At 42.0% G+C, this 14,017-nt stretch overlaps 1 protein-coding gene across 7 annotated transcripts in view; it reads left to right on the top strand.

Annotated features, from left to right (window-relative positions):
* Positions 1-14,017, top strand: part of Elmo1 (engulfment and cell motility 1) — a 517,373-nt gene that overhangs the window by 493,721 nt on the left and 9,635 nt on the right. For all 7 annotated transcript variants that reach the window (XM_055597231.1, XM_055597230.1, XM_055597234.1 and 4 more), the window contains one exon: positions 6,567-6,649. In XM_055597231.1, coding sequence (XP_055453206.1) covers positions 6,567-6,649 — 83 coding nt within the window. The remainder of the gene's footprint in view (positions 1-6,566; positions 6,650-14,017) is intronic.

The raw sequence follows: 14,017 nt of genomic DNA on the forward strand, positions 1-14,017 counted from the left end.
GGAAGGAAGGAAGGAAGGAAGGAAGGAAGGAAGGAAGGAAGGAAGGAAGGAAGGAAGGAAGGAAAGAGAAAAAGAAAGAAGCTGGAACTCAGATGGCCACACTCAGACCTCACATATCAGAAACACTGGGGGAAGAAACTGGAGCATCCAGGAGAGTTTGGTGCCCTCTCAAGATTTAGAAACGTTAGTGTGGATATCGCTGAACATCCCACGATAATTCCACATACATGACTTTCACCAAAAAAAGTTCCTTTTAAACATGAATTGAAAATACAAGGTGTGGTGGCTCACACCTTTAATCCCAGCACAGGGAGGCAAAGGCAGGCTATCCCTATGAGGTCAAGGTTACCCTGTTCTACAAAGCCAAGCAAGTCCAGGACAGCCAAGGGCCGCCAAGGCTACATAGAGAAACCCTGTCTTGAAAAAATCAATGTGTGTGTGTGTGTGTGTGTGTGTGTGTGTTGTCAACTTGTAATTTTTGGAAGAAAGATAAAAAATAAAACTTAACTAATATTTAGTATTGATGTATTTTCATAAAGGAAAATGTTCTTCATCTCTCTCCCTCTCTCTCTCTCTCTCTCTCTCTCTCTCTCTCTCTCTCTCACACACACACACACACACACACACACACCACACAAATGCTCACACGGTAAGAAACACTTAAACTTAGAATATAAGGAGAGGCCTTTCTGCTCATTGAATTAGCTGTATGAAGACCACACTCCCATGCCCTCTTTTTTCTCTACTTTCTGTTACTTGGTTTAAAAACAAAAACAAAAACAAAAACAAAACCTCTCATGAGCTAGGGAGCATCCGAAGCCAGTGATCTGGAAAAGCATTAGAAGTTTCTGGCAACCAACGTAACTGCTACAGTCTGAGATATCATCTCCCAGGACCTTATTCACCTGGCCAAGAGATGGAGAGGATAAACTGGGCGGACGAGTAAGCACCCTCCTGACCCACCCTGAGAATCTGCCCTCCACTTCCTGAGCATATGATTTATCCTCATGCCTACAGACATGGAACCTGATTCTCGATTTGAACATGGGGATGGAACCGGCAACTGGTCAGTTTTGGCCGCAGTCGCTTAAGAAATGAGAAGTGTGGTAGAGGCTGCCTACCATCTGAACCTGCTAAAGGATGGTTGCTGGGCTTTTACACAGAGCAGTGCTCCTCACCTCCAAAGCTCCAGAAGAGCTAGGCATGCAAGAAGAACAGGTGGTCACGGAAGAACACAGGCAGACCTGTGAGTCTCCACTCTCTACACAGGTTTAGGTAGTGGCCACAGGCTGACACTGGTTCTGGGAGAAGGTAGCTTTCTTCCTCCTGAAGATGCTTCCAAGAATCTTGTCCACCCCCCCCTTCTCCCCTGCAGCCCTTAAAGTCCAGTCATGCAGAATTCCGAAGACCGTCTCACACTTTATCCCTGGAAAGATAGGTATAATTTTAAGAGTGTGTAGTCTATAGGAAAGTGTGTTGGTGAGACTGTATTTCTCTGTTTGGGGCTCAGAGAAGGGAGTATATTCGTATAATGATGTGAAATGAAATTGGGTCTCTAAGTAGGCCCTGCCTAGCCCTGCCCTGTTCTAGGAAACTAAATTTGCAGTGTCAAGCGCACACCTAGTTTGTCTTCTGTGCCAATTCTGTACTCTGCCTGGGGCCTTAGAAGCAGAAAATGTATTCCACTAGAAAAAATGAGAGAGACCTTGAAACACTCAACCCTGAAAGGGATGTCTCCATCATATCCCTCTCCTCAGGGCTCAGGGAGCCCTGCAGAAGAGGAAGTGAAAAGAGTCTAAGAACCAGCAGGGATGGATGACACCAAAAAAAAAAAAAAAAAAAAAAAAAAAAAAAAAAAAAAAACCAAGGCCCTCCAATCACAACAGGACTGAAGTATGTCAACCCTCACAGAGACTGGGCTCGCCCAGGGCTGTGTTGGTCTGCACCAGATGACCAGATGGGACCTAGATAGAGCTGAAAGGAGAAGTGGACACGTGTTCCCACCTCCAACCCAGAAACAATCTCTAACTGACAACCACTTGCAAATGAAATTTTAGTTTCCTCCGAAGGAGTCTCAGCAAGAAAACAAATTACTCTTAAGTATAGGCAGCATGTCCAGCAGTAGATGGACAACAGAGAACAAACTCAGTGGCATCTTCGAAGGTTCCTTGTCTGATAATGTCCTGTTAGGACTTTTCCTTTCCTTGTCTTTTTAAATGTTGTCTTCCTTCCCCACCCTCACCCTCTGTGTTAGGTCCTATGCATATCTATTATGGCTTCTGGTTTTGTGTGTGTGTGTGTGTGTGTGTGTGTTTAAGATTCCTGAGTGTATAAACGAGTGGGTCTCTGTGTTTCTTGTGCCTTCTCTTGGGCTCTTTTGTTTCTGTTTTGTCCTACTCCGATGTGTTTGTTTTTGTTCATTTCATTTCATTTTTATTCTTTAGGCACCTGTTTGCTTTCTAATGAGAGACAGAAAGGGGATGGATCCATATGGGAAGGGAGGTAGGGATGAACTGGAAGGAGCAGAGGGAGAGAGAACTATAATGAAGTTGATAAAAAATCTTGTTTTTCAATAAAATAAAGAGGAGTTACCCCTAAATAATGGTAAGAGTCATTGGCTTGCCATATTTAATTTAATTTTATTTTTGTATCTCTTGGGGCTAGGGGGAATTGTCTTTCACCTCTTGAGATAAGCAGGGCTGAATAGTAATGTGTTGATGAATCACATGGGTTTTTATTTAATTATTTTTATTTTTATTAATTACAGTTTATTCACTTTGTATTTAACTGGACCTTTTACTATAGCTGCTACTAGTGAGGAATGAGGCACTCTTCTTCTGTAAAGTTGTGAGCTTTTGTTTTGTTCTTTCTCACTGCCAGGAAATAGGGCCTTCGAAAAAATCTGCATTTCCTTGCATCTCCTCTCATTCTGCTTCCCTCTCAGGGCTTACAGCAGCCATCTCCATCACCTGTATCAAACATGAGACTCGTTTGCTTTTTAGCCATGCCTGGTGCCCCTCAAAGCCTCCATTTGAAATAATCTAGTCCAGTTTTCATTGTCTCCCCATCAGAGGGACAGGGAGGAAAACACAGGCTGATGCCCTCCTCAAATAGAGGATGAAGGTATAGAGGATGAAGAGAGCATCTGATGGTCAGGCAGAGTGCGGGGTTTGGGTGATGGAAACACAGTAAAGGATGAGGGTCCATCCATCTACTGAGGAAATTAATGCAGATTATTAATAATGGGAATAATGGCAGATGGCATTTGCTAAGTGGAGAAGGTAAGCCGGGCACTGCTCTCGGGGCTTACATAAGTTATCTACCATACATTTCATCCATATTTTAAAGAGTAGTGAGGCACAGAAACATTAAATATAACTAGTTGACAGTTATGGGTTCATAAACAGTAAGATAAAGGTGTTCACAGGCAGCCGAACAGCTCCGCGGCCAATATTAATTCACTGTTTTCAGCCTGGACTGAAAATTATCTGGGACAAGCTCAAAGTGGCAAAACAAGAGGCTGAGGGTCCATCATTCAGTGCTGTGAGGGTGATCTGCTAGGTTAGGGAGAGCAGGCTCTGTCCTGACAAGGAACAACAGCTCAAAACTTTACAGAAGACTGCTTCCACCCCTCATCCTGCCACAGAAGCTGCTGCTGAGGATCTCTGCACACACAGTATCTGCAAAGAGCATGCACTCAAGGCATAGAGTCACTTCCTCGGATGTTTTGCCTTGAACTGCCCCCTCCCTACCCCCCTGGGGGAAAAAGCTAAAAGTATTTTCATCATAGTGGCCACTGTTTTGTTTTTTTTTTTTTTTAGTAATATTTTTCATTTAAATCATAATTAAAGTTTCTTCCAAGATACTAGCAAGGAGCTTCCTGAATGTGTCTGGAGTGAAGCCCACATTTGCAGATGTTCTTATGGTGCAGGTACTAACACCTTCCAGACACAAAGGAACAGGAGCCTGGTAAGGAAGCATGGAACACTAGGACCAGATCTGTCCTTGGCCAGCTCTGTGACATTGTATAAGGGACTCTTCTCCTTGAGGCTCGGGCTTCCCATTTGCAAGATGGCGGTGCTGAGTTAGAGCATCCCAGCCCTTTTTACCTGAGCAACTGTGAGAAATGAAGATTTGCCCCAGTCTGCTGACTACCTGCTTCTCCCAGCTCTGTGCCCTGCTCCTTTGTCTTTCTCCCATGTAAAAAGACCAAATCAAAAAGCTAGCTTGGCTTTGCACTCTTCAAGTGTTCCCCAGTGTGTGAGTGTGACCCCTGTGTTTCTGCCCCTGGACTAGAGAGGGTGTTTTTTTTTTTTCCTTCTTCCCATGTCTAATCTTCCTGGACATCTATAGAAAAGCTATGGGGGAAAATGAAAAAGAAAAGAAAAAAGCTTTTCAAAATGACGGTATTTTTTAAAATTTTGTGTTTTTCTTTTTAGTCATAATCCCATGAGCGACAAAGCAGCTTATCTCCCTGATAGGGACAATGGATATTTAAATATAAAATATATACAGCCACAATATCCAGTGAAAAGAGATTTTTCTCCTGTGAAGCCTTGACATTAAGGATTCTAAGGACTGATCCTGGCAATTTTGTATTTTCCTTGTCCCATTCTACATGTTTTCAAAGCCAGGGGGTAACTTACCTTTGTAGAGGAGAGACACTGTGGAGTTCATTAAACATTTCATATCTTACAACAAAGGATTTTCTACAATGTACTTGTGATTCAAACTCTGGGCGAAGCTTTAGGAGGTCTCTTGAATTGCTTTGCTAATGAGATTTAAAAATTCCCTTCAGTGTCTCCATTGCAAATGTAACCATCTTCCCCAAATGTTCAGATATGCTCTGCTGACAGATCCACCACAGAGGCAGCAAGGCCAGTCCTTGGTTATGAAACTGGACTTGGGAGACCTAAGGTCAGTGTTTTAAGGACTGACTTGAGGTTTTGTCAGTAGGCTCAGGATTCCTAATCAAAGGAGATCAGGAGAAGGCCAGAAAGCATAGGGCTGAACCAGTAGGGGGAGGCCACACTGCTACACCACAGTGCAAGCAACCCCACACCTAGTGGCTTAGCACCGCGAAAGGTTTCTCACTCAGTATGTTGGCGAAGGACTGTTCCGGCCTTAGGGCCAAAAGCAGGAGAAAGAAATGGCACACGGAGTCTTTTCAGTACCCCTATCTAGATAAGTACTTCCTTGTACATTTCATCAACCAGAGCTAGTCATAAGACCCCAGCTGAGTGGAAATGTTTCTGGGAAGCATAGGCTTCCTTGGGCCCAGAAGGAGAGCAAGAAGCCATGTATTGATAATGAAATTGAATACAAGTACTCTGGATAGACTAGAGTCAGGGCTATGTGGTAGAGGAGCAGACACTGTGAAATAGATGGTGGGGTGTCCCCAGGAGTTTAGAGCTCATCTTATCACCCCTTTTCTGGGCTTGAGAGCTCAGAGCATGTAACCAGACTCAGGCAGAGTTTAGTAGTCCTGGGAGTTTAGCTTTACTGTTGTTTTAATAATGCAAAGATTTTTAATTTTGTCATCAATACTCCAATCAATTTCTTCAGTAAAAGTGTATGAACTTTAAGTATGAAATCTGCCATTCTGTTCAGGGAAGTGTAAAGAACTAATTGCTTACAACCCTCTTTTGGCAAAGCCAAGCTAGTCAGATGCAGAATTATTTGTGGGGTTAGATGATTTGGGATTGAAGAAGGATAAATATCTTAAAGTTTGTTTTTGTTTTAAAGTCAAGGTTCAGAGCCATGCTACTCATCCTTGTCTCTCTTATTTGATCTTAGAGTATTTTGAATGCAGAGTCTTTTCTGTTCCTTTTCTTCGTCCTACTCCTGAGCGAGGCATTAGATAAGATCATTCTATCTACCTGCATTATTTTTCAAAGGCTCTATCAGAAAGAAAACTTTCCTTTATATTATTGAGTTTATTTCCATCACCTGTTGAGCAGGAACAGCCAAACCCACCTTACAGAATTGTTGTGAGAATTAATGATTTGGGAAAGGGAGAGATTTTGGAGGAGAGTTAAGAACTGTTTGGAGTCAGATAGGTGATTTGAGTTAGATCTGCTTATTCTTCTTATCCAACACTGAGAAACAATATAGATGTAAATGCTACAGCTAGGGGTATCAATACATATGAAGCACGTGGCACTGCCCCTAGCACACAGAAGCCCTTATAATATATAGCATTAGAACCACCTATAGTGTCATGACCACTGTTATGACCACTGTTGACCTACTGCTGCATCTATTCTAATGCCATCACTTATATCACCACTATGATGGGTGTTATTTTTCGGGTCTTAGGGAACCAAATTATATTTGTGGAACTAGCATGCTAATGATACCTTTTGCCAAAATATAATATGCTTGAGTGTCTAGTTTCTAAACACTGCCTGACTTTTCTTCTTCTTGTTGCCTCCCTTCTTTTTTCTTTTTGTAATGGATTTGGGAAGTGCCAACCATGGTAGCACACTCAATGAGTACCTTTGCTCCTCTACTGACATTGAAGCTTTCAATGGTGTCATAACTCTCATTATTTTTATGAATTGCAGTGCCGGTGGCAGATATCAAAGCAGTGGTGACGGGAAAGGACTGTCCTCATATGAAAGAGAAAGGTGCCCTTAAACAAAACAAGGTATGATTTCTACATCATTATAAGTGGCTGTATCTGTACAATGCAGTGAGCCACCATAATGATCCCCGCTTCGCTTATGCATGTATTGGAGGGTTCACCATGGAACCAACGGATATTTTATGTTGGGTTTTACATCTCAGCTCTCCTATTTTTTTTCCTGACCCATTCCTTTCTTGTTCTAATGCCTTTACTCTTTCTCTACCTGATCGCTTTTCTAATGCCTGCTCTCTTGTTCCCCTACTCTCTGTCTACTTCTAATGCTAGAAATTACAATTGCTGTTCTGCCACTCTGTTTGTATGTGCTTGCTCTACTCATCTTCATTCTATGGACCTCTTCTCACTTTGTCTTCATGGTATCCCTCCCCCTACACAGCCTTACTAGAGTCTTAGTGAAGCCTAAGACGGGCAGATACCAGCTGAGTCAAAGAATATTAGAAAGCATTGAATACCTGATATCCTTCAGCATCGTAGAAAGTAGATTGTTAAGTATCCAAATGCAGCTTAAAGGAAAGCAGTACCCAAGAATACATGTTTAGCTGTCCATTAACAATGTAGCATTTTTCTCCTCCCCATTACAGTTTACCAACAAGGTTTCACCATTGGTGAAATGGTGTATGTTGTTTCATGAGGAAACAGAGTGGGAACATGATCAAGAAAGACAGAAAATTTCCTGTGTCTAGGTCAGAGGGTACAGTTCTTTGCTTATAACCCTTGGCATCCTGTGTTACTTACCAGCCATCAGCAACATGTGTTGGCTGTGTGTGATGGTATACACCTGTAACCTTAGCACAAAGAGGGATGAGGCAAGAAAATCATGGGCCAGCCTGTCATCTACATAGCAAGATGCTTTATCAAAACCAAACCAAAACAAATAGTCTAGATTTACCTGGCTGCTCTAGACATGTGGGGGCCAGATGCCGCATGAATCAATAATTGGTTTCTTTGATTCTAAAAGCAGTGTCTATGAGGAATGGAAAAAAAAAAAACCCTCATATATCCCGCTTATCACTCAGGGTTACCATAAATAAGCCCTGTTTTCTGGTTCCAAATGAAGATAAAAGGTCATTGTCCCACAACTATGCTCAAAGATAATAAAAGGTATTGTTCAGGAAGTCAGAAGAAAACAATACAAACAAGGATGCTGATTGCAAGGTTCTTGCTCGCTCCTTGTGTTATATGAATATAATTCAACCCAATTCCATATGTATTTCTTTGTTGCTAAGCCCACCACAGCATCAGCCTGTAAAGTGCTCCAATGACAAGCATAATCAGAGAGATGCCGGGAAGACGGCCATCTTGGTAATCTGTTGTATAATACCTGTGGGGGTTTCCGTGCCAGAGAGATGAGGACTGTGTTGTTCATAGACTCAAGGAGCATTATCAACTGTGGCAACAAGTTCCAGATTTCATGGTTTGCCTCTTACGGCACTGGCTTCCTCCAGCGCCAGCAGGGATTGCCATCTGTTTCACATGTCAGGTGTTCCCTCTGCAGTCTCAGCGAGCACAGGCTCTGCTCAGCTCCATAAAGGTTCCTGGTTAGATAACACTTGAACTGAGCAGGAAGCCATGTGAAGAAACTGACAGCACGAGAGTCTAACCCAGAGGGCTAGGAGGGCTGGCTGGCAGTAGAGCAGTCTGCCAGGTCTTGAATATGCTGACTAGGAACTTTGATATTTTGATTCTGTAAAATATTTTCAAAGAGGTTTCCCACCTCAGCCCAGCATGTGAAGGTCTTGAGGCCTGGTCACTCTCTTCCTTAGGTTAAGAAGCTGAGCAAAGTGGCAGGTTTAGCGAGACACCGTGTGCAGTAAATGTAAAATGATCTAGGAAGATACCTAATGTCAACTTTCAGCCTGAAGATGCGTGTGTACACAGGTGCACAGACACTGGAAAGCACACACATGTGAGTCCAAACATGTGAACACTCATACATTTACAGATACACATACACTTCACACACACATACGCGCGCACACACACACACATACACACGAAAAAAAAGCGGAATTTTCTTGTCATATTAACATAAATTATCACTCTGGACCTGACTATTTCATTTCTTATTAGCTAATATGTTCCAAGGAAGTTGGAGGCAGGCCTCCTCTGCAGGGTGAAACAGCCTCCAGAAACAAAGCAATCATCAGAACCAGGGCTCTGGGTTTCCTTTAGATTGTGTAAATCATTTGCCTTTTACCAGAATGACACAGATATAGAACTTGTAGGATTGGAAAGTAATAACTGTGATTTAAAATGTTATGGGCTATAATAGGAAAAGTCAACATTACACAGGAAGTGTTTGAATGAATTGGTTCTGTCAGAATAGAAATGGAAAGGACTAGAGACTTACATCAAGGCAAAAACAGGAGTAGTGTCAGAGCAAGAAAAGGTGAAGGTAAAATAAAAATAAGCATTTGTTTTAGTCAGCCATGCGAAAGATTGCTATGTGTTACTGAAGAGCACAGTAGTAAGAGTATGTTGCGTGGTTAAAGCAACTGGAAGAGCGGAAAAAATGGAAGGTAAATTAAAGAGGCAGGATGGAGCCATTGCCATGCTCACATTTAAAAAGAAGGCAAACGAGGGGAAGGGTAGGGACAGAGCATGTTGATAGTGTTCCCAGTATGCTCATGTTTATCTAAGTGTATCACCGATCACTTTCAATATAAACAGTCTAAATACATCAATTAAGAGACAACAGTCTTCAAAGTGATTTCTTATACAAAAATGATCAAAGTGTACTTTTTAAATATACATTGTAAAAGCTCAAGCAAACTATTTTTTAAGAAAAAATAAATAAATAAAATAGCACCATAGCTCAAGAAACAGAGACCCGTGCAAAAATAAAGAAAGGCTAGACCATCAATGGCACAGGAGAGAGGCTGGACAGCTGGGGTCAGGCCTCCTTGCTGTGAGAAGTTTCCAGAGCTCAGCAACATGCATGTTCAAAGGGCTGTACTAGGTTCTCCTAGCAGGTTCTGCATAGAGATCAAAATGTGCCTGACCTCAAACAGGGCAGACGACCTATTCTTGAGGATATCCTGGTAAGTGTTGGCCCAGATGTCCACACTGGGGTGTGGGAACCACTGGGTGATTTATCATAAAGGTAGCAACTGGGAAACTCTACAGAGAGTTTGTACCTCAGCTCTTCAGAGTTGGCACAGTGCTCTGTGGATGGTCCCTATCCATATCAGGAAAGACAGAAATCCATTTATCATCAGACATTCTGAGAATCCTCAGCTCCTGCTGTGGCCTCTTGCCCACAGGGCCCCAAGTGGCACCCCATCTGTGGATGCTTCCAGTACCTAGGTAGTAGTGATTTGGGGAAGCCATCCTTGAGCTGCTAGCATGGTAGCAGGAACAAGGAGAATGCACAGAACTATAAACTGATTTTCGCTAAATTAAGAACTGTATGCTAGCTACAAGAAAACTACTTCCAATATAAGTTTAAAGTAATTGGATGAGGAAATACACACCATACTGATTCTAATGAAAAGAAAGCTGGAGTATCTCTCTTAACCTTACACAAAGCAGACCTGAGAAGAGAGAAAATTATCAAGGAACTATTTCTCCCAGAAGGCACAGTAGCCTTACCTTACACACATATGAACTTGACAGGAAGCATCAAAATACATGGGTCCAGAAACTGATAGGGCAAAGGGGTACCTCAGTATTCTTGCCTCGGTAACCAATGGAGATCAAGCAAAGGGGACAATCAAATAGATTCCGGTAGTGTGGACTGCACACTATCAATCAGCTTGATCTAATTGATGTTAATAGAATAATCCAGCCAACGTAATACATAATACACCTTCTTCCTGAGCACACAAAAATATTTGCCAAGATACACATTGGGCCTTAAGACATGTTTTGTTTGATTTTCATCATGACAAAAATAATTTTTTTTTTAGGGAAATAATCTTACAAAGCATATTATTAGGTCATGGCAAACCAAAAGCAAAAAGAGGGCAAAATGCGTATATTTGGAAATTTAACAACACGCTTCTAAATAACCAATACTTTTAAAAAAATGTCAGAAACTATGCATCTCAAGCTAAACAAAATTTTAAAAACTTATGTTGGATGTGGTGAAAGCGTCATTTATAAGGAAATTTATATTAGGTGCTTAAAGAAGAATCATGCTCTGAAATCATTAATGTCCCTATTGTAAAACACGAGAAAAGAGGAGAAATTTAATAAGAAATAAAATAGAAATTAAAGAGAATGAAAGTGAAAACAGGAGAAGACTCAACAAAACACAAGTTAAAAAGATGAAGAATTTGATTATGCTGTAGCCTAACAGGAAGAAGGGGAGAGAAAGAAGAAGAAAATCCAAATCAGCAACATGGGCACGGGTGTGGTGATGGGGTCTTGAGAACATATTACATGTATAAAAGTGGCCTTCTTCTTTCAGATGACATGCCCCTCACTTACAAATTCACAAACAAATTAGTAAATAGCGTTTTTTTAAGGTGCTGAAGTTTTCGTTATTTTTAGGATGTTCATAAAAAAGTGAATGGATGGATGGACTATAGATGGTTGCTGTACGGTCAGGCGGACAGATGGGTGGGTAGGGCACACTGCTGCAAACAGATAAGCTTGCCCATAAGTGGAGGCTGCCGCTCTGTGTTTACAAGGTGTTCCAGCTGCTCCTGCCATGTCCAGCCGAGCTCAATGACCTGGCGCTTTCATTTGCCTATATATGAAAATTGCTTGCCTCGTGATATTATCAATATCCCTTAGACCTTATTCTTCAGGCAGAAAGGAAAGTCACAATTCTATCTCACCTTCATACCCACCCCCATTTTTCCAGGACTCCAAAGACACCACTACCCTCTTTGAGACTTATGGATAAGAAACCCCTGTGGGGGTAAGAAAGGGCTATCTGCAGTTTCAAGGAAGAATTAGCCAAAGTGTGTCCACGGTAGGGCACCCCTGCCTGGTGTCTAAAAGCCAAGGTATAGTCCTTCAAACAGTTTTTACAGCTAGGGAGCACCTTCTGAGATTTTGTACAGCAGGACTCTCCATGAGCTTAAATGCTGAGCAAATTCTTGAGAATTTAGCATCTGCTTGTGTCTGGCACAATCCAAGGCTGTAGTGTGGGAATATAATGGGAGTTAGTCCTTCCCTTTAGGTGTCTGCGCTTTCATTCATTCATTCAGCTCTGAGCTTCAGAAATCTGATGAGCTCTAACGAATTGCGTAAACAGGGCAAATGAGGCCCAACCTCTTGCAGCTAGAGAAGTGGTTCTCAACTTTCCTCATGCTGGCCCCTTCAATGCAGTTCCTCACATTGAGGTGACCCCCAACTATGAGATTATTTGTGTTGCTACTTCGTAACTATAATTTTGCTACTGTTACGAATTGTATTGTAAATATTTTTGGAGCTAGAGGTTTGCCAAGGGGGTTGTGAGCCACAGGTTGAGAACCAATGAACTAGAGTATAAAACATTTAATAGAAGTTAGGGACAGAGGAAGACGTCTGTGGAGACGAGAAGGAGACTCTTCATAGTAAATACGTTTTCTGATGTTTGATTACCACAGGTGGGTAAGTATTCAATGCAAGACTCAATTTTTTTTTAAATTGGGAATTCCAAGTGCATTTTCTGTAATTTTGAAAGTCTTTGGTGTTTGCTGTGTGTTTTACTCAGTTATTCCTGGTGCTTGTCTCCCTAGATATATGGGGCTTGTAGTTTTGCAGCCATCAAACATTACCAAAAGACAGACTTCATTGGATCCTAGAGGTTCAGATATGAATATATTTCGAGGAAGAGGAACTACCATATTTCCATACTCACAAAGAGGTGTAATGGGGTTGTTGGTACTAATCAAGGGGATTACTGAGTACATTCTCTGGCTTGGAACGAACATCTGGGAAAGACAGAAGACCGTGATATGGAGAAAGGGAAAGTAGCTGCCTTATTGCTGAGCCTGAGCTGGGAGTCCATCATATGAACACTAGCTGGGGTATTTTATGGGGCTTCTGGTCCCCTCCCCTTTTACCTGTTGGTCCTATTTATATATCCACTCCATGCCTTCCCATCACCTCTCCTTGCAGTGTTTTGTGGGAACAAGAGGCCACCATTGCAGGGAACCTGCTTTGCTTTCTCTGTCTACCTCTTGTCTCCCTAACTGCTTTCCAAAGCTCAGCTTCTGTCTTGACATTTGACCCTCTAACCCAGATAAGAAGCAGATTCTACTAGAGCTTGCTGTATCATTTTAAAAGCTCTCATCTTAACTAAAAATCCTGCTACCTTATTGACTTTACCCGCCATTCATTCATTGAGTGTATTGAGCATCTTCTTTGTGGCCAGGTGCTAGAAATTCAGAGATTAGTATGGTCCAGTACCAGTTCTGGATGTCCAGTGAATTAAGATTTATAAATAAACACAGTTATGATTTGTCATATGTCTCAACAAGAAAGAAACAGAAAGGTTATCAAGGAAAAGCTGAGACTAGGTCAAGAGAAAATGGCACCTGAGCTGGGCTTTAAAATAGGATCCAGCAGGTAGGGGGCAGGAAAGCTTCCAGGTGAAGAGGCCTGGATGAACTTCCTCATGGGAAGGAGCAGCGCTGCGTGGGAAAGAGTTTTCAGCATGGTTAGAAAGATGGTGGTTTGGTAAACTCTTGAGAGGCCCACATAAACTAGAGCCAAAAGGTCTGAGAGGCTTATCTTTGTGAAGAGGGCAGTCTTTGTGCTACATGAACAAGAAACAGCCTTTTTTTATCCCTTTAAAATAGAAATCCAAGCTTATAGGTTGTAGATGAGCAGCTGTGAAATATGCTATGGTCATATTTAACATCTACATATATGCCAAAGTATATCATGTGTCTTTGATCCAAACACTCCACCCTTAATGTGATTGGATAGATGGAGAACCCACATAGTTCAGTGAGCTCTGGAGAAAATGGCCAGTGTGTTGTTACCCAAAGCAATTGAAAAATGGGAGACAACACTGTACGCTGAAGATATGTTGTATAAAACTCTAGTCTCATATTGTCAGTCCATCATTTACCCATAGAAGAATGCATATTCAAATGCCTCCTTGTGCTAAGCACTGTTTCTCTGAGTGTCTCCTCACTGCCTGTCTTGTGACAAGTCCCAGAGCAAAAGGACTGAATATGAGATTATAAGTTCAGAGACCTTGGCAGCAGGGAAATGTTTGGCTTCGGTCCCCTCTTTCCCCATATTTTGGACTGCTCAAAGCCTTCCCTCAGTGGAACAGGGTGGAGGTAGGCTGCTATGAGATCTAGTTTTCTACATAATTAAATCCAGAAGAAACAAAGACCTTCAACAGTGATATGTTAGGTATTTGTGGAGTGGTGTTTGTGTGTGTGTGTGTGTGTGTGTGTGTGTGTGTGTGTGTGTGTGTGT

This window comes from Psammomys obesus, unplaced genomic scaffold, assembly GCF_907164565.1.
Source record: "Psammomys obesus unplaced genomic scaffold, mPsaObe1.curated_primary_1811, whole genome shotgun sequence".
Classification (NCBI taxonomy): domain Eukaryota; kingdom Metazoa; phylum Chordata; class Mammalia; order Rodentia; family Muridae; genus Psammomys; species Psammomys obesus.